Genomic DNA, 21,944 nt, shown 5'->3' with positions numbered 1-21,944 from the left:
TTAAGTACAGTACTTAAGTAAATGTACTCAGTTACTTTCCACCACTGCCTACATTTATACTCTTTCTCTCTTATTTCTTTCTCATGCTAGCTCTCACATTTAGCAGCTCACATTGAAATCGTTAGATAAATAAGGTTATGTTATGTTATGTAAGTACCCTACCATGTCCAAGCTGCACAACCGGCACCCAACATCCCATATAGCCCCCCCCCCCCCCCCCCCCACCCCCCACCCCCCCCTTCCTGGCTCCTCCCAGCTTGCCGGCTGGGTGAAAGAATCAATGTTAAAAGCCTTTCGCTCCAGTACAGACTGTGAATTTCCCTGACACCCCCCAACCCCCGGCAGACAGAACATGCACGCACTTACACGCACACTGAACATTCACGCACGCACACTTGCGCCTGTGCGCGCACACACACACACACACACACACACACTCTACGTGCGCACGTACACACTCTCACAGTCAAACACTGTACTCAACAGAGGTTTGGAGGTCATCGCTGCAAGGACATGAGGCATTTCCGTAAACAACAACAACAACATGTCTCCATCCGCTATAGCTCTCGTTGCAAAACAAGATGACTCTGTATGCCCCGGCAGTGGCATTGCGGGGCTAATTGCCCTCGGAGCGGAGTCAGCGCATGGTCACTTGTTAAGAGGCCAACCTCGCGGCAATAGAGCACTTCAGAACCAATTCGCCCCAATTTGTATGGGATTCAAGGCACTTGTCCGGGGGAGCCGGAGATGAACAGGATGCTCTTTTGAGATGGGATGTGTGTGTGTGTGCGTTTTTTTATTTTCATTTTATTTTTTTAACTCATTAGATTGTGTCTCCTGGCTCTGCCAACACTTGTATCTGGCCTCCAGAGTCACGCTCTAATCCCATCACTCGCACATGTCAGTGGAGTGGGAGTTCACTGCTGTGTAGGGGAAAGAACTAAACCCAATCACAGGCGTGTGTGTACAGTGTGTGTGTGTGTGTGTGTGTGTGTGTGTGTGTGTGTGTGTGTGTGTGTGTGTGTGTGTGTGTGTGTGTGTGTGTGTGTGTGTGTGTGTGTGTGTGTGTGTGTGTGTGTGTGTGTGTGTGTGTGTGTGTGTGTGTGTGTGTGTGTGTGTTGTACACATCCACTGACATAAACCCTGAGAGCGTCCTGAGAGACTAAATGTGCCAAATTCATGTGTTTTGAAATGATGACGTACCATTGTACTTGTACTGTTTTAGGAAATGGTGGGAAGAATAGATGATGGAAGAGAAAATATAGGGAACAATAAGTAATGGTAGAGAAAGTATATAATGGAACACAGTGTCATAGTATATGAAGTATAGGGAGAAATAAGTGATGGTAAATAAAGTATATTGACGTCCATATACGTCGTCCGTATATGGACGCATTCGATAGATAAAGTATAAGGACCAATTGATAATGGTAGAGAAAGTATAGGGAACATAAGTAAAGAGAAAAGTACTTGAAGGGATATTTAACTTAACAACAAAAATTGGGTCATTTCATCGTCTACTCAGGCCTTTGTGAGCCCCCCAGACAGTTTTTAAGTTGCTTGATTCAGTATTTAGATATTTGATATGTATTTTATCAGACACCCCCCCCCCTCCTACACAAACCCATTGTAACTTCAAACTCCATTTTAATCATGATAGATTCATCAAGAACACCTGTTCTTGGTTCTGGTGACTCATACTGCCTTCCAAATACGTGAGGGGGCCGTGTTTTTTCCAATTACTTTTTTCATTTATTTAAAAAAAAAAGATTTGGAAAATAAAACATTTTAATACATTAAAAATGTTCAATAAAATAAATGAACTATGGGTTTGTATAGGAAGGCGTGTCCGATAAAATGAATATCAAATATCTAACTACTGAATCGAGCAACTTAAAAACCGTCTGCGGTGTTCACAAAAGCCTGAGTAGATGATAAAATGACCCAATTTCTTTTTAAAAGTGAAATATCCCTTTAATGGTAGATGAAGTATTGGGAACAGGATGTAATGGTACATAAAGTATAGGAGACAATACATAATGATATAGAAAGTAAAAGGAACAAAAAATGATGGCCGAGGAACTATACAGTATGGGGTACAAATAAGTAATAGTAGATAACGGTATAGAGAAGATACATGATGATGGTGGTAGATAAAGTGTAATGAGCAATATGTAATGGTAGACAAACTATAATAAGTAACTCTGCGTATGAGCAGCACAGCTTGGGTAACAACTATGTGCAGACAGTAAGTACTGTCTGTACTGTGTGTTAGATGACGGTATAGGTGTGGCAGCCCACCTCAGCCCATCCATCTCCCATGGGTCTGGCGCATTGTGCAAGGGGGAAAGACACCCTCATTGCTCAGCTGATACAGACAATAAGACACTCTGACCTACTTACATTGCTCAAGCAGTGGTAGAGAAGAGAAGGCATAGAGAGGAATACTTGATGAGAAAAGTATAAGCGAACCGGATGGTTGCTGAAGCATAAGGAACGCTACCTAATGTTAGATATGAGGAAGAATACATAATGGTAGATAAACTATGAGTAATGGTAGGAACGTATAGGGCCCCACCCCGGGCTCCAAATGGACCCTTTACAGGTCTGTAACTCTGAGAGTGTAGAAATGGAACTAAATGGTCCATTTGGTTCCATTTAACTTAATTCAACTCTCAGAGTTAAATTAACACTATGTGGATTTTACAGTGTGTAGATTGGGGTCACAGAGATAACGCATTGTACACTCTATGAGTTACAGATACAGACTCGTAAGGGGCCATTTGGACCGCTGGTCAGTGTTGCCAGATTCTGTGAGAGAAACAAGCAACCAGGTCTAGGAAAACCAGCCGAAAAGAAGCGACTCTGGGCCACATGAGCACTTTAACATACACATCAGCTATTTGAAAATAGCAGATCTACAAGCTCACAACGCGTCGCGATGCGACGCGTTGTGAGCTTGTAGATCGGCTATTTTCAAATAAAATCTTGCAGGGAAATTATAATAAGCAGATCTGGCAACCCTGCCGCTGGTGGTCCCCGGACCCCACTTTGAGAACCGCTGGTATATAGGGGACGATACGTAACGGTGGAGATAGTCGTGAGTCGTGCTGAAAGAACCAGCTCTTCCCTTTTAGTTATTCGCAGTTGGGACAGCGGGGCACTATGCTTTAAAGTACAGGTGCTGACTCCTTCCCACCGAGACACTAGAGAGAGAGAGAGAGAGAGAGAGAGAGAGAGGGGAGGGGGAGGTTACAGGAGCGCTCCTGCAGTGTCTTCTATTCCTGTGTTCCTAGTTCAGCTACTGCGTCAGGTTTTAATTCCCAACTAATTCATCACATAGATGTGCTGACTGTCTACTTAACCGTAACCATGAGGGGGATCGCTACAGTAAGGGAATCAAAATAATTGTTGTTTCACTGTATACACAAGCAAAATGCCAACTCATCATCAATACCACCCCCCCCCCCCCCCCCATCCCCCTCCTCCCCCCCGGCTTTGAACGACCCCATGTGTGTGTAGAGGAGTGGAGGCCTCTCATCTCTTTTGTTGCATGTTCACCCGGCAAAATTTGTGTTTTCATTCTCTCTCTACAGTATATATTATGGTACGTTATGTGCGTTAATCAATTTTTTTTGGGGCCGCACTGAGTGCCCCCCCCCTCCCTAACTCGCTTCTACTGGCGATCAAAAACTGGGCCATTGGCGGAGTCCCCCATCGGACACATTTTCAGCACTGTGTATTGCATATTATTCAAGTTAACGGAGCTATTTTAAGGATATATCCTGTGTATATACGTATTTTGTCATTAAGTCATTGCTGCTTTTGTTTTGCACTTATGCAGTGCTTGGGGAGGTCCTGCTGTATGTCCAGTACTTGTGCCTGCACTGCAAAATCCCAAGGGTCAATGTAGCTGTGAGAGCTTAAAAATAGACCCGAGTTTCTACGCTATGATTTAAAATTGACACTCAGGACTCTGCAGTGTACGTGCCACTGTGCCAGGGTTATTATAGTTTAGTTAATTATTCATTCGTTGTTGTTTTTTTGCATTTTGATTGCATGTTTTCAATTTCATAGCAAATAGCAAAAAAATAAATGCTAGTTTGTTGGTATTTTTCTTTTTAAAGCCTTAGTCTAGTTTTTATTCGTTTTTTTAGTTTTATTTTTAAGTATTTTTATTGTAATATGGATTAGTCAGGGCCCAGGGGCACATCCACAAGCTCACAGCCTGCTTTATGTGACCTGCTATTTTGCTATTTTGGAAGATGAGAAAACTAAGGACAGTTCGTTATCTTTTTTTTTTGTAATGGCTAGTTTTTATTTTTATTCCAGTTAACCCCAATTATAGCTGTAATTATTTCCTTAGTTTTAGTTAACTATAATAACCTTGGTGTGTGCTTGTGTGTTGTTCGTACATGTGATAATAAGAAACCTGCGGAAAATGTTGTTTTTCTTGTTTTTTCATGTTTCACTCTTCCTGTCTCTGTGTCGCTGCCTTACCCTTGTCTTTTGCTGTGATGTTGTAGAGCTTGGGACTTATGGAAAACTAAAATATTATCACACAATGAATGAGGAAGGTAAGCCTGAAAGTTTTCACTCGACTCTTTAATCCATCCCTATTTTTTTGGATTTTTTTAAAAAATCGTTTTTTTCATTTTCCCCTCTGCCCATTTTGATCACATAACAGTATCTCAAGCCCTCATCGTTTTGTGCTTGTGACATACGGTTTGATCTTTAAGTTTGACAACCTCTCCTTGAGAGATTTCACTGACATAAGTGCAAATCGCAGTAGCCATGCCCATTGTATTGTTTTGTTCTGGTATGTTTTTTCTTTTTCTTTTATACATAACAACCTGGGTTTTTCTCAAAATATGTGCTTGATATACAGACATGGTTGGTGTGTGTAAGTGTCTGTTGAGAGTATGAATTCTGTTTGATGACATGGTTATATATATGAACGCAAGAAATGGCATTATATGTTGCATAACTCTGAACACGTTAAGCTTCTGTTTTCTTCTTTACCACAAGACGCATTCGTGGAGAGTTTCAATTTACGCCGTTGTGACCTACTTCCATTGACGTACCACAACTTTAAGCAATTAAAATGATAATAAACACGCACACAGACACACACACCCACACACACACACACCCACACACATACACACACACCCACACACATACACACACACACACACACACACGCACACGCACACGCACACGCACACACGCACACACGCACGCACACACACACAAAAGGGTTATTAACCACTTAAATCCTATATGCTTTGTTGACTATAGGGTCCCCCGGGGGTCTCTATACTAAAGACCTCTACCCTTTCCCCTCTGTACCAAATCTCTTTGCCTAAAAATAGCAGACCTACAAGCTCACACACGCTATGCATTGTAAGCTTTTAGATCTGCCTATTTTCGCTGAATACATTTATCAACCCCAGAATAGGGACACTAGGGTTCATGTGGTTATTGAAAGTATGAAGTATTGAGAGATGCGAAATACTCAAGTAAAGGGAAATGACCTCAAATTTTTACTCAAGCTCAGTACTTGAGTAAGTGTACTTGGTTTTCTTCCCGCCACTGGGTGAGTGCACGCAAGACGCACGTCACTGAACAAGGCAGAGTAGAGTGACTCATCCACCCAGGAGTTGCATAACAGGCTGACGGGGGAGAAAACAAGGCGTGTGGGAGAGAGACAATCTAATGATGGTCGGGCAACAGCTGCTAATAACTGCTTGTCGGCGTGGTGTGGGCTGTCAACTATTATTCATCTATATCAGCGGTTGTCGGGAAAGGGGTCCGGGGGACCCTCAGGGGTCCTTGAGGGGGTTCCAGGGGGTCCCCCTCAGCAAAATGAGGATCAGTTTAGTACCGCATATCCCTGTACTTTGGCTACACGAAGATGGCCGCTCTGCAAGCTTGTGAGCTTGTAGATCGGTTATTTTCTTTATGCTTTCTTTTTTTAAATAGGGCTTAAGTGGTTAATTCATAATGTGCGTCTCGAGCTGAAAAGGTTCTAGAACCCCTGGTCTATGTCACAGAGCGAGCGCATGCAGGCAAAGTGTGTTGTAGAGGTGTATTTTCAAAGGTGCGTTTTCCGCAATGCACACCTCCTAATCAATAATGTATCTTTGTGCTGAACCATCCACATGTGTTGAACCATGTGGATGATCACTTACTGTTATTCTCCGGGTTATGTTTTGTCTTGACTTTAACATATAGAGGTTTCTTGTTTGTTTGTTTGTTTGGTTGTTTGTTTGTTTGTTTGTTTGTTTTGGTCAGACACTGCAAAATCCTACACGGGTCCATTCTCAGATTTAAATGAACACTTTTACGGTGGATGAAGTATAGCAGCATCCATGATTTGCACTACTGGAATGACATCACAGGAAATCATTCAGTTCGAACAATATACTGAAGCTCAGTGGTTTCCAAACGGTGTGCCGAGATGTACTGGTGTGCCGTGAGATAAGTCCAGTGTGCCTTGTAATTCTGTGAGAACTACACATTATTATTGAAATATACTATCTAACTATACAGAAAGTTATTCATTATTTTTAAATGTACTGTTCATTTCTTAACACAGAGGCAAATTCCATAACCTCAAAACTGTTTTTAAACCACTTTCAACCTGCCGGCCTGATTTTGGGCATTACATTATAGGTTCAGCGTGTCGCACCCCGACACGTCGCGAGTTTGTAGATCTGCAATTTTCGCTCTGAATATGAATGAATGTGCTTTGAGATTTTGACCTGGCCCATTGATGTGCCTGGGGCACAAAAGGTTTGAAAGACTGTAGCTATTAATACTCCCTGCAGTTGTAGAGGTTCATTCACCATGAAGCATAAAGCGCTGTCCTGCACCCTGCACAATCCATAGGGAATGACCTCCTCACACTGCAAAACACTTAGTGGCCATTTAACTCTGAGAGAGTGTTTTGCAGTGCATGCATGCATGTGCAACTACACGTGTGTGTGCTCGTTCGCTCGCTCGCTCGCTCGCTCGCACACACACACACACACACACACACACACACACACACACACACACACACACACGCGTATGTGCCATTGACCTTAACGACAATGACATACCTCCCAAGGTGAGTGGTGCCAAGGCAGTGGATATAATGACAAATGTGTGATTGCTATCTTGACAAAATGTATTAGTGTGCATGGCCTGCATACCTGCCCGTGCGTGTGTGTGTGTGTGTGTGTGTGTGTGTGTGTGTGTGTGTGTGTGTGTGTGTGTGTGTGTGTGTGTGTGTGTGTGTGTGTGTGTGTGTGTGTGTGTGTGTGTGTGTGTGTGTGGGTGTGTGTGTGTGTGAATATGACCGAAGAGAGACATTGAGAGAGAGAGAGAGAGAGAGAGAGAGAGAATGCCTACAGTTGACATGGTGGTGGTTAATGATTTTGCCAGAAGGTCACAGACAGTGTTGACACGGTCGGGTGGAGCGTATATATCGATGCGTCACTGTGTCGAGTCCTGGCAAATCAGCATCTCTACTATTTTCAGTAAGAAAGAAGAAGAGGAAAAAAATCCATTTACCCTTCGGTCGCAAAAGGGGGTGATTGAGAATTGGCATGACGTGGCGTGTGCAAAACGCCACCGCCCATGGGGAAGGTCAATCGGTTGGATGTCGGTTCCTGGACAGCTCACGGGGGCCATGATCCTACAACTAAAGGCGGTTAACCACTTGAACCCCTGCATCCATATTCTGGAGGGAAACATAATCCAAAAATAGCAAGCTCACAACGCGTCGCAGCGCTTGTACAGTACATAGCGACACAAATAGCTAGCTTGTACAGCTGCTATTTTTGGTGTAGAGATTTGTATAGACAGAAAAAAAAGCGGTCCAAGTACAGTTGCAACTCAGGTCCGTTTTACTAAGAATAGAGGGTTTTAAGAGGTTAATTGTGTTGATGGTTCCTAAAGGGGTGGGGGCGCACATTTTTCATCACCCCCGCCATCAACACATTCTTCATTTATTGAATATTGACTGATGTACAGTATGCACAGTAAAATCCTCAGCGCTAGTTTCACTCTGTGACTGTAGAAGAATTGACCCAAATGGACCTGGTCGATTTGGGTCCACGTTTCCACTCTCAGAGTTAAATTAACACTGAGGATTTGACTGTGTTGTGCTTAAAAGTTGTTTTTCTCTAAACAGATCAGGGATTCTCCTGTTCATCCATGAACAATTGAGTTTGTTTCGGAGATTACATAGAATTTCCTAGCTGGCTGTCAGTAATTATAGCCTCGAAAGAAAGCAGTCACTGTTATTACTGAGGCCCAGTCAACATTCTGACATGGAGAATATTTTACACGCCTTGTGAATCAATCAGGCTAATTTTATACCTACTGTAACATCTGCAGACTTGGTGTTTTGGTGTAACCTTTTCCCTGTGTCTGTGTGTGTGTGTGTGTGTGTGGGGAGGGGGGGCACTGTGTTTTAAAGCCGCAGGGATTTCTTGGAAAAGTCATTGTTCCACAAGGCAGCGGCAAGTCATTGTCTGTGGTGTGGGCCAAATTGCCTTGTGTGTGCACCATTATCTTAAATGTCAAGAGGGCACACTGCTTACATAAGCCACTAGGCGATATTGTTCAAAATGATGACCAGCTTCAATCTAATCTTCAATGTCCCTGCTTCATCGTATATGAAGTGTCATATGAATCTTTTTTTTTTTGTCTTGTTATTATTATTATTATTTTTAAATCCAGTAAATCCTATCAGTTCCAGCGGCACTATATAGATTTGAGTGTTAATTTGAAACGGGATGATTTTCATCCAATTCAAATGCTGTGAATAGTGTACATGCATTGTACATGCTGAAAAAAATATTATTTAAGTGATATTTTTCAAGAGCCACTGCACAAACAATAGTTATAGATTTTTTTTATCCCCACAAACCAGGAGGCATTCAATTCTCTTACAAAAGAGGTTATAGTAATATCTACTCGATCATTTGTGGATATAAAAAAGTTCAAGTACAGGCATGTCTTTAATGTATCAGTATATGTATTTGATGGGCTGTGGTGGTGCTGCTCCTGGCTAATGTTTCCATTCCTTCTGGGTTTGTTGTTGTTGTTTGTTTTTTTAACAGTAATATTCCAATATCTAATAGTTTCTCCAGGAGTTTAATTTCTCCTGGCTTTACATTTTGGTCTGATATCGTCACTGTCGGGCAGAAACCTTGTATCTCCATATTTGTTTCCTTAAATTGATGCCCAAATTCGTCATACTACAGTGAGTTACAAACATAGCCAATCTACAAGCTAACGCGGCGCTATATCTTTGCTATTTTCTTTTATTTCTTTTAAGTAAAAGTGGTCAAGTGTGTCTTTTTTTTTTAAATATTGATCCAATTAACAAGAGCTTTGTGACCAAATAATATCTACATTGGATCAGATTGGAACACAAGTTTTTTTTTGTAAGTAAACATTTTGGACATACAAGGTTTCCACCCGACAGCGAATGAGATACAACCCAGCCCAGGAGGACAGGAGTGGATCTGACCTCCAGGGAGACAGATCTCTGTAAGAGCGTCTCCTTGCTGGCTCGCCACTCAGGGTTGGAGGCAGCAGCACAATGCAGGATCATCATTATATGATATGCTCTATCATATCGACTCTCAGAGTTGTTTGATCGGCAATATTTTATGAACCCCGTCGCCTTGTAGGCACTTTGCTTCGGGAAATGTGAACTGTGTGGGGGTCAAAGGTGACGACTGGAGGAGCTCTCTGACACTTTGAAGGTGAGGCCGGCGGCACGCGTCCGTTTCTGCTCAAGGTTTAACCGTCGCTGTGTTGATTCTCTTCCAGGCAAGTTTCGAGAGAAAGCATCCATCCTCCACAAGATCGCTAAAAAGAAATGCCAAGTAGAAGACAGCGAGAAGGCCAATGGACTGGCAAGTCGTTCAGGTAAGTGGCCTTCTGAACCCTGATTTGCCGATAAAGTATACATTAAAGTTAACTGGTTAAGTAATGATCACATTCATTTCATTCACACACATGGCATTTTGCGCTTTTGCTCTCGGGGCGAACATGGTCAATTAAAGTTAGCATTAAAGGTCCTTCAATATAGGAAAAAACACAAATAACAACCAAATACGCTATAAGCAAATACCTTTCCTCGTATCTTTGGACGTGGTCATTTTAGGTTAGGAGTTTCAATACCTAAAAGCAACACCCACTCTTACAAAGTGATTTACAGTAAGAAAGAAAATATGCATGTTTTACATGATTAACAAAAAACCTAAGTTCATGGGTGACGATGATATAACATGATAAAGTGCAAGATTGTTTTTGAAACACTGTAAAGTATAGGCTATCTTGGAAATTAGTGCATTGAAGTGCTTTTACAAATACTTCAGTATTCAAAAGTAAAAATTATCGATGCATGGCTTTATTGATATTTTCCTGAAATCTTCAAAAAATATCAATGATAACATCAGTAATAGTCACTATATTCGAAATAGGACTCACACACGTAAGTGTTTTATTCGGATAAACACAGGGCCACAGAAAGCAGTCATAGACACAATGCCAAATCAAAGCGAGACATACCTGTAGATATTTATCATCAGATTAAATTACGCTACCAGTGCTACTTTAGCATAGTGCCATATTAATGTAGTCCAAACGCATGACTGCTAGTAATAACTGCTCATTTTGATAATCATACCTCACTTTTCTCAAGATTGTGTTGTTATTCAAATAGGTTTCTATTTCAAATGCATTCCACGGTCCACCTGTCAATCACTTGTACAGTAGCGTCATATTAGCATTTTGTATTGGTAGGTTAATCAAATAATGGAGAAGCAGGTCTCCTCCCCCCTAATTAATCAATAAATTGACTCGAAAAAAATGTAATCGATTTTTTTTTAATTGACCAAATCGATTAGTCTGATTAACCACCTGTATTATACCCTTTAAATAATCGTTCATAAATCTTAATCTAGGCAAAAGTTTGAAATAATAGGGATAGTGAGTTAAAGTCATATTGACCAGCCTTAGCCATAGAGCCTATTTATTAGTGCCACAAAATAAATTACATTTTTGTCAACCATGCTAAGGATGACAAAAATTGCTTTCTAAAGATTACTATGTCCTCATGGAGATGAGCCTGCTGCCCACCACCTTGCATTGCCTGTCTACAGAGAGAGAGAGAGAGAGAGAGAGCTCTTTGCCACACATAGCGCTACAAACAGAGAGGTGCAGTGTGCGTAATCCGACACCATATCCTAGCACTATTGACTGTTTTACAATTCTTCTCGGAGAGCGAAAGAGAGAGATATAGGTTGACAGAGAGATACACGCACAGAGAGACGCCTGCAGTTCAAGCCCGCAATCTGAACATACATTTATAAAATTGACGACATACCTTACGTACGTACAGGTGCGCATGGCAAGTTGTCGTAACTTTACATCCATTAGTCAAATAAAACTGACCACACAGGATGGATCAAATGTGACACTGACTTCATATGATGCATGCACTTGCATGCAAGCACATGGAACACAGATAGAGAGAGATGGAGCAATAGCAAGAGAGAGAGACTCATAGTTTGACATTACTACTATTAACCGCAAATCCACCATGCAGGCATGACCTTTTGCGGTTCACTGAACGCACATGCCTATAGTTTGAGTTGAGACTAAAATGCTTCTGGCCAATTTTCCTAAATGTTTTACTGTTCCAAACAAGAAAGACATAAAGAGTAATATCAGCATGGACAGCAAGTTATAGCCTAGAGTAGGTGTGCAGTTTGTCAATGAAGCCACGCAAATCACAGCGCAGTGTTCAGCTTGTGAATTCATCATTAAAGGACCACTTCACCCATTTCCAACCAGTACAGGCATTTTCATATAATAGGTCCTCCTCACTAATGCTCATTTCTGTCTACTCGCTCTGTGTCTCAGAGGAGGGCAGAACGGACGCGTGCCGCCGACCTCACCTTCAAAGTAGCAAAGGACCTCCTCCAGTTGTCTCCTTTGACCCCCAGACATCGGGTCTGTTCATTTCAAAACTTTTTATTTTATATTTTAACAATGGCTTCTATTTCAGCATGCTAACGTTCCAGGAAGAGACAGACTGTTAGTTTCTATTAGCTTGGAATCCCCATCGATCGTCATTGTTAGGCAGGTATCTGAACCGTCCATAGCCCGCCAATGAGACGCAGAGTGAATAGACAGAAATTGTGTAATCTTATAATGAGCATTAGTAAGGGCTAATAAACGTAGATGACGTTGAAAAGTGCTCCTTTAACTTCCGTGCCATTGCGTGGTGTGTACAGTATGTTCGCTCTCTTTTTTCAAATAAAATGTAATACATTCAGCAGATCTACAGGCTCACAAGGCGTTGCATCGTGACCCGTTGTGAGCTTGCACATCTGCTATTTTTGCTATTTGGCTTATGACAATGTATATAGGGGCTTAAAGGGTTAAGAAAGTGTCCCCCCCCTTTTTTTTACTAATCGAACCCTGGCTCTGCATTCAGCCAAAGTCAGTGAATGATGCATGCTGTTAGATAGTGTAAATCTCTGGCTTAGTTGTGATATTATGCCATCCAAGAGAGCAAATGAATTCATTTGTTGAATGATAATGGTATCGGGTCAAGGCATCTCTCTGAGATGCGCAAATCAGGCGCTTTGTCACAACCATACTAGGATCAAACCAATTTCCACAGCAATTATGACTCAATCATCTGGTTACACGACTTTCGGCTCATTGTATTTTAATAAGGGCAATTAAGAAATTCTGGCCCTGAAATGAATTGGAGTCATATTAGCCAACAAGGGAGAGGTGCTGTAATAACATTGTCACGCATGAGTGTGATCTTGCACACGCACGCACGCACGCACATACACACACGCACGCACGCACGCACATACACGCACACGCACACTAACAAACAGATACAGTACCTTCAGTGCTGCAGTGTGTCTGCAATATCTTTTTTAAATATCTATTTTTCAATATATTATTTTTGTCCAGTTTACTAACACTGACTAAAGGTTTTCATTCCCTGATATAACAATTGTAAAGACATTAGTCTGTCTTTACAATTTTCAACAGATAAGAACCTGCCAAACAGCTCCAGTGTGGAAGTAGAAGTAACGCCACCGATGAACGGAACAGCTGGACAAGAGGGGGACGCGGTAAGAAATGTTTTAACACACACACACACACACACACACCCACACACACACACACACACACACACACACACACACACACACACACACACACACACGCTTAAACATTATTAATCACATGAACCCTAGTGTCTTGTTCTGGGGTGAACATTTGGCGAAAACAGTCGCCAAGGACCCCTAAATTGATATACATTTGGCTGCGGACCCCCATCTAATTTTCTTTTGTGCCAGGGACCCCCTAAGATTTGTGTTAAAAATTGCAAAATTCGTGAAGAAGATTTTTCTAAAATGTTCAAAAATAGCAGGTAGTACAAGCTCGTACTGAGCTTGTACATCTGCTATTTTTGAAAAGCCAACGTATAAAATATGGATAAAGGGTTGAAAATGTATTAACACCTTTTGCTGGGGACCCCTTGGAACCCCCTCAAGGACCAATGGTGGTCCCCAGACCACTGGTTGAGAACCACTGGTGTAGAGGGAAAATGGAGGGGACCAAGTATAGACCCCTGGAGGACTCCGGTCAACAAAGTACAGTACAGTATAGGGTTCAAGTGGTAAAGGCTCCAGGTCAAAGTTTGTGCAGAAATGATTGTCGGGAGGGGTGTTTCAGACCCAAAATTTTATCGATTATTAAAAAAAAATGATTTATAATAATTTGAATAATCGAAATTTCTAAATAAATGTTAAAAAATAGCTAAATTCACCAAATCACACAATTTGTTGCACGGCTATATTTGCTACTTTTGTGTGACACTATTATGCAACACTTTTGCAAAACAAAAAACACACTTAAGTATTTGTTAGAAAAATAATTGATAGTTGCAGCCTAGTCTGAGGCCAGCTTTAAGGCCAACACATGCTCCTTCTAACATTCGGACAGACTTTCTGGAATGTCTTGAACATCTGGGGGTTCAGGAGTTTTAAAAAAAGAAGTTCTGAGACCACCCATCAGAAGTTCTGAATGACGTCAATTTGTAGTCATATCTCCGCCCCTTTCCGAATAAAAGTTCGGAGGTCGGAATTAGCATGTATCGCGCTTTAGCCTTTACTGTATGAATATTCAGTCGCCTCTCGGCCGTGTCCTCACTGTGCTTTGAACGGGGTGATTGATGCAAAGGTTGGACTCTCCGCTGCACAGGTCATTACTGCTGATAATTTCCCAGCATGCAGTTCTTCCGTTGCACACGCTGGCCTGCCAAAGACCCACCCTCTCCAACCGAGCTCTGTAATCACATTCTTCACTCACCTACTGCCCTCTACAACCGAGTGCCAAAAGCACACACACACACACACACACACACACACACACACACACACACACACGCACACGCACACGCACACGCACACACACACAAACCTCACAAATGCCAACTACCGCAGTTTGTGCCAGCGTGAGTGAGAACAGTGGAAGACTGCCAGACCAGCAGAGGGCACAGTGTGGCTGTTTGGGCAAAAGGACACCAAATCAACAGACGAAGAATGAGTCAGCGTGCATATACCTCGCATGTGATTGTCTCCACGCAATACAGTGCAACAAAATGCTGCCAAGACCAGAAAAGCTTTAGGACAGCTTTATATCGTCTCTGTCGTGTGGAAACTGTCCAAAAATGTTAGTTTTCAGTATTCAAACTCAAAAACAGCAAAGATAAAATGTAGTTATTATTTAGCCACAAGCTCTAACAATTAATTAAAAAAAGGTTCATACTTTTCATTGGTTCATTATTCATAAAACCCACAGACACACTTACCGGTAAACACTTTCACTTTCACACACACACAAAAAAGGCTGATCTACAAGCTTACAACGCATCGCATTGCGACACCTGAGCTTGTAGATTTTTGCTACTTTTGGGTGAAAAGAAAACAAAAAAACAAACATTAAAAGTAAAAAATTGGAGATACAAGGTTTCTGCCCGACAGCAACGATATGCCAGCTTCTCTACGCTAGATCAGGGGCCCAATTAAATCCTCTTCATCCCAGTTTTGCATTCAAAGCCAGTCTTTGTTAAAATACTGCTCCCATATGCCACGGCGTAAAGATGGAATGATTCTTCAAAAACAGCCATAATGAAACTACAGCCGCATCAGTCATCTCCATCCTCTGACCACGTTAAGAATGATAGGCTCTAATGGTGCTGAAAGCCCACGGTGGCCCCATATATCACCGGTTTTGTTCTCCTGCAAAGGATGATAGATTTGACTTCTCAATGCAGACTTTTCTTTCTTTCTCTCCCCCTCTTTCTTTCACTTTCTCGTTAAGCATTAAATTACTGGGGGGGGCGAATAGAAGAGATTTCTCACAATAGACCACAGAAGGAAGTCACTGAAATTGAACCCCATTTGGCAATAATGACCATGTGTTTATTGATCAAGCCAGCTGCTCTGGTTTTTGAGATTGATTTATCGCTCCTCTTGAGTTAATAATAGTCTTTGCCGGTGGAACTGCCATCGCTCACACAGTAGCCCCCCCCGAGGAACGAAGTGTTCCAAATGCAGACGGGAAAAAATAAATTAAACATCATTTTTTAGGGGAACCAAAGCTTTTGAGGTCAAACCAAAATGCCAGGCCCTTCCCCATGCCTATGCCCATGTCACCGGCTCTCAACATAACGTCCGGGGACCAAGTGGACCCATATGGGTCTGTAACTCTGAGAGTGTACAAATGGAACCAAAATGGACCCTTATGGGTCCATTTTGGTTCTCAGAGTTAAATTAACACAGAGGATGTTACAGTGTAGATTGGGGTCCCAACGATTAAAAACTCAAGAGTTACAGACCCGTAAAGCTGCGTTCACACTGTCAGCTACAAAACTACAGGCTACCATTCATTTTCAATGGAAACCAGCGACATGACGATACAAAGCTAAAAAGTGACAGATATCATTGATATCAAACCTCATGTGTCCATAGCTGTGACTTTTCAGGATTCAAATTCAAAAGTATCAAAGATAGCAGATCGACGAGCTCAAAACGCGTCGCTTCGCGCCACGTTTCAAGCTTGCAGATCTGCTATTTTTGATACTTTTGTGTGACGCTGTAGTACGATCACATAGGGCATTCATTTACGAAAAACTAAAGATTTTAAAATATGGAGATTTGTTTCACAGCAACGATATGCTGTGTCGCTTTGTCATATTCTACCAGCGTGAACGCTTGCCTAAAGTGTCCATTTTTCGGCCCCTGCTGCTCCCCACACCTGATGTTGAGAAACGGTGTCCTATGCGTTGCTATTTTTAGGATTCTGTCCCACAGTGCACCCTCCTGAGTCAGGCAGGAATAGGCTGAAGAGCAGCTCACGCCTCTGTGCGTCGTCAAAGCTAATTGTTCAATTCCTCCTGGATGCCTTGGTAACCAAGACTGGGGAATAGGTAAATGGCAAAGGTCAAATTGAATAATCTTCTGGTTCCCTCTTTTTTTTTTTTTACATTTTGTATTAATGGCTAAAACCATTGGGACTTGAGCCGACAGAAAGGAACATCTTATATCCATAAACAAGATTAATTCAAAGGATTTTTATGAGTCCAATGTTATATATATAGCAAGCATTATGTGTATTGCTTCTTCAGTCTTTGAATTTTCTTGTTTTAAAGAATGTGTTGCTTGAACTTGCTTCCTTTTGGATGCATTCTTTATTTTCTATTTTCTTTATTTTTTTTATAAGATAAAATATCCCTATATTTAACTTCTTTGAATATTCATGACAGCATAAAGCTGCCCGCCTAATCGTGTTTCCCTTTAAGAGGGTGTGAAGCATGAAGTAAATAATAACCAACAGGCTTTATGAGTCACCCTAACCCCATCCATGATGTTGTCAGAGCCAAGGTGCTTTCAGAGAACCCGGTGGGTGTCGCGGCTTGATGGGCCATCAGATCTCAGTATGTTTGTTTTCATTTTGTTTTTTTCCTCACTGCCAAGTTGTAATCAGAATTCATAACCAGATGGAGCTTATGTGTCAACCCAAGACCATGCCAATACTAATGAAAAGCAATTTCTTGGGTATAGCTGAAGGAGAAAATATGTTCCATCTCTAAACATTTGGTTCCAAGAAGACATAGCCGCACCATGTGACGCCTACTGTGTCAAATGTCGAGAAAGGGAACATTTTGAACTTAAAAAGTAAAAACAGATGATGGTTACGGAATAGTATTTAACATACGTCAAACACGCAATGCTTGGACTGGATGGACAGACTGGATTGTCTAAATTTTAGATTGAATGATGAACTTAAATCATTTTTGAACGTTGTACTTGGTTGTGCGCCATGTCACACAACGGAAATACCCGATTTGCCAGCTCACAACGCGTAGCAGCACACTGGCGCGCAACTAATATAAATCACTCTTTACAGATCGGTTTATAGTGCCGTTTTACTGCTCCTGATATTGGTGGAGAGACTAATAGAGCCGCCATAAGTTTATTAGCAGTAGCTACTGATAATGCTCAGGTCGGTAGCTGCAAAGCTGCCATGATGTTGTGAAACCTGCTCTTTTGGACCATTTTAAATCACTTCAGCCAAGCCACTCAGGGGAACAGCAAATTTAATAAATGTCAGACCCCCCTCTGTATCTCTGTAGGGCCTGGTAAAAATCGATGCCTTAAAGCTTGATGGTGGCACCAACTGAGGCACCACAGGACGGGAAGGGAACCCAAGGTGTTGACATTTTGGGAACAAAATCCGCACAGGGAGCATCGGCTCCGTGGGGGCACTTCAGCCCCAAGCGTCAAATTGTACATCAATGCATCAATGAGTAAATGAGTGACAGAACAATGGCATGCATGACAAAAGTTACGCGTTAGCTCCTGTGCCACTTTCTGATGCTACGTCTGTGGCAGCCAGAAAAGAGGTGTTAAAATCGCTCAATAAAGTTATAGGAAGAATGCGAACGAGAGATCACGGTAAAGGCTGCTGATATTGGCCTGGACCGCTGGTGTAGAGGTCCAGGCTCTAAAGAAGCCTGACAGCGTGGCGCAGGATCGAGTCCCGATCCCGACAGCCTTTGCTGCATGTCACTACCCCATCTCTTTCCCCATATCCTGTCAGCCTACTCTCCTATCTTATCAATTAAGGCATAAAAAAGCCCCCAAAAAAGCTGCTGATATTTAACAATTCTACATTAGATGGGATACGTGTATCAGTTTGCCTTGATCGCAATGGGGAGATACATCTTTCTAAAAATCGAATCATGTGGATCTCGGTATCCACATGGGATCAATGTGGCTCCAGTGTGGATCTTGGACTTGGCTCCAATGTGGATCTCGGATTTCATGTGGCCAGCCAGTGACATCATCAGTCCTCTATGACATATCTATGACAACAGACTTCAACTTTGGGCAAGGTTTCAGCCTGACCAGAGCCACGTTTAATTCCATTATGAAATGAAATATGTCAAAAAACGTATAAAACATGCAGGAAAATTGGTTGAGGTACTTCTGTGGCATACTGGCTGGCATTGTTCGCAAGAAATTCGACGTCAAATGGTCCAGCGGTTTGCGAGATTAGCTCTGGACACGCAGACGAACACAGGCAGACACACAGACCCTTTTCTAGATGACTCTGCCTCCTATAGAGCCACACAGTAAAAAAAAAAGGACCTTGTCAGGCAGGTGAGGGGGACAGAGAGCGAGAGGGAAGGGACCTCTGATTCTTGACCTATAGCTACAGGAGCCATAGCACTGATCCTAATTACACCCCCAACCTGTATCCCAGTGGACGAGGGAAAGGAGTGATGACCGTTGGGACCAGATTACGCTGTGGTCCTTCTTGGGGGTTGTCAGGTCAACGTAGCTAATGACCAAGGCCATTGATTAACATTAGCCACATTAAAGGCTGCCACTAAGCTAGCCAAATTCAGGATATATTGCCAGTCACAGTAATGATGTTTCACCTGAGGTGTTGATTTACATTTTTCCCCCTGGGTGGATACTTTCTAAGGCAGTGGTTCTCAAACCTTTTCATGTCAAGGACCCCCAAATTGACACTTATTAGCCCGCGGACCCCCATTTGAAAAAATATGCCAGGGACCCCCATAAAAGAAGATTTTTATGGCTTCAGCAGTGATTCTCAACCATTTTAATTGCAAGGACCCCCAGTTTGACATGCATTAGGCTACGGACCCCCATTTGATGGCATTTTTATCTCTGGGACCCCAATTTATATTGTAAATTCAATTTTAATTTAACTCTTGAGAGTGCACAAATGTTTGTACACTCTCTGAGTTACAGACCCATAAGGGTCCATTTGGTTCCTAAATATCCATCATTTAGCTGGGGACCCCCTGGAACTCCCTCAAGGACCCTTGGGGGTCCCCAGACCCCACTTTGAGAACCAATGTTCTAAGGAACACAGACAGACTGCACGGATTGTGCACACATTTGAGAAATGATCTTTAGGAGAGGCAGGTGGTCAAAGATTTGCCACACTTCTTACTGCCTTCTGTCCACCTTAAATTATGCTGCATGCAACGTTATCCACCGGCAGATGTGATGTGACTGATTAGATCACATTCCAATCATAAAGTGTTCCATGCGTGTTTACATAACATCTGGATAGAGGCTGAATATTTAATACCAGCTGTAAAAGGGCCACAGAGACAGTCGTCTGAATAAAAGTCATATACAGTACAGTAGCAAAAATGTTGACATTCTTGACACCGTCAACTAGAACATCTATGAAAACCTCAGTTTGCAACACCTTTGAGGTTTGGTGGCATGGAAATAGCTACAACAAAACCTGAGATTTGGGGTTTAGACCTACTGACGGATAACAATACAGCCATCTGGATATGAAGAGGGGACACAATACAGAGTGCTGAGCATAGGCAATGCCAGTCCTTTTGTGTTGCGGCAGCCGATTGCCAAGGTTACCAGTAAGGATGCAGTCCAACTGCAGTGTCTCCATTCAAGGACAAACCATGCAATTCACGTTGTCCTCAGTGAGGCCATCTTGAAAGTCCTCTCCCTCTCCCTCTCTGCCTCCTGTCTGTTTGATGTATCTGATAAGGTCAACACTTTGGCTCTCTTCCTAGAGACAAAGTAGATGCTCGCCTCTGGGAACACAAATATCCCTGGATCAAATCCAGCCTCAACCTGAACCTTCTGAACCTCTATACACAGTTTCCCTCTCAGCTTTCCTTCTGCCTGTCCCAATAAAGAAGACAAACGATACAGGGATTGGACTGTCCACTCACCTTATTAAAAATAAACAAAAGAACTTCATGTTTTTTCACAAGATCGCTGGATTCCATGAGATCATTGTCTGGGATTATAATATTCTCATTATGCCTTTCTCAATGTAGTTACTACCACTGACCAGACGGCGGCCTTTTGCTCTTACATGATACCCCGAGTATGATGTAAAAGTAAATAGCCCACCATGTGAAAATCTATATAGTCTGTCTCTCTGTCTGTGTGCGTGTCTTTAATGCCTGCCCCTGGTAAGCAGTGGGAGGAACTAATTGGCATAATGACTACATTTGTAGAAATAATTGTTAAAAATAATTGTCCACTCTAAATTAATAAAATAAATGTACCTCAACATTGTACTACAGTACTTGAGTAAATGTACTTAGTTACTTCCCACCACTGCCTTCAGTGTTTAATTCCCCCCTATTTTTGCCAAACAAACGTATTGTTTGGCGTGACAGAGGAGGACAGGTGACAGGTTTTGGGACAGCGTTGTCTTTAGATTCAGAACTGCATGTGTGGACCTGCTCTAAGTCCCAAAGGCTCTCTGTCCTCCTGGATAATTGGATACAAAGGGACCTTTGACAGCTTTCTACTCTCAGAAGGGCTTGTGTTTTGTTTTGTTTTGTTTGTGCCCATCAAAGTTTACACAGTACTGTATGTTATGCATGTTGTGTATGATCAGCAGATTTGACTGCAATAGCAGCGCCAAATACAAATCTATATTTCACATTTTTGGGAGATGGACAGAGGCCATATTTAACCACGTGAACCCTAGCGTTCCTATTCTTGTTGGACATTTGGCAAAAATAGCAGATCTACAAGCTCATCGGCTATTTCCGGCTTGTATATTGGCTATTTTCACGAAGTATAATACAGGGTTAAGTGGTTATTCAGACTAATCGATAATAGTTGATTATAGAAAATCTATAATCTATAATCTATATTTTTTATGTAGATTCTTTGATAAATAATTTATAAAACCTGCTTCTCGATTATTCGATTAACCTACATGAGCAAGATTAAGTCGATTATTGGTGCTGAATATCAATTTCGATATATTTCTGGTTAATTGCCCAGCCCTACTTGAGTTGCTACACACATTTTGTCCATAATGTCGGAGAGAGAGAGTGAAGAGAGTGAAGAGAGTAAAGGTGTTTGGCTTGAATTGGCATTCAAATTCCAGCCATTCCCGATAAATCCACCCAAGGTTTGTGCTGCTGATGTCTTTGTGTCGCAGACCTCTCCAGACTCGGTGCAATCTCCGAAAATCAGTCATTAAAACAGCTCCTTCCCAAAGTCATCCCCGAGCAAGGACATGCTGGCTGCCAGGTCTTGCATCAATCTCTTCGCCAGCCCACTTTGCTGTCTGTTTTTATTTTTCTTCAATCCCGAAGTGCCCGCCATCACAAGTGTCCCGGGCGTTTCAGGACAGTCGCTATAGAGAGCTATACCCCCAAATGAAATGAGTAAGCAACATGAAGGAGTTGACTGTTGTGGACAAAGGGTCAGTCGGTAGTCAGGGCTGTGCCGTGCTGTGTTTGTTTTATTTCCCCCGATGGAATGACGCTTCATACGCATTGTGAATAA

General features: G+C 42.2%; 2 protein-coding genes across 2 annotated transcripts in view; one reads left to right on the top strand and one right to left on the bottom strand.

Annotated features, from left to right (window-relative positions):
- LOC311034328 (uncharacterized protein) overlaps positions 1 to 21,944 on the bottom strand; it is a 492,900-nt gene that overhangs the window by 117,164 nt on the left and 353,792 nt on the right. The gene's annotated exons all lie outside the window — the stretch shown is intronic.
- LOC311034893 (solute carrier family 24 member 2) overlaps positions 1 to 21,944 on the top strand; it is a gene marked incomplete at both ends in the record, with an annotated part of 62,181 nt that overhangs the window by 35,910 nt on the left and 4,327 nt on the right. The window contains 3 exons of the mRNA XM_084042922.1: positions 4,527 to 4,577; positions 9,838 to 9,936; positions 13,093 to 13,175. Of these exons, the coding sequence (XP_083899048.1) occupies positions 4,527 to 4,577; positions 9,838 to 9,936; positions 13,093 to 13,175 (233 nt within the window). The remainder of the gene's footprint in view (positions 1 to 4,526; positions 4,578 to 9,837; positions 9,937 to 13,092; positions 13,176 to 21,944) is intronic.

This window comes from Gymnoscopelus microlampas, assembly GCF_963454915.1.
Source record: "Gymnoscopelus microlampas genome assembly, chromosome: 19".
NCBI lineage: Eukaryota > Metazoa > Chordata > Actinopteri > Myctophiformes > Myctophidae > Gymnoscopelus > Gymnoscopelus microlampas.
The sequence above is the reverse complement of the archived record's forward strand: the minus strand, read 5'-3'. Positions and strand labels throughout refer to the sequence as shown.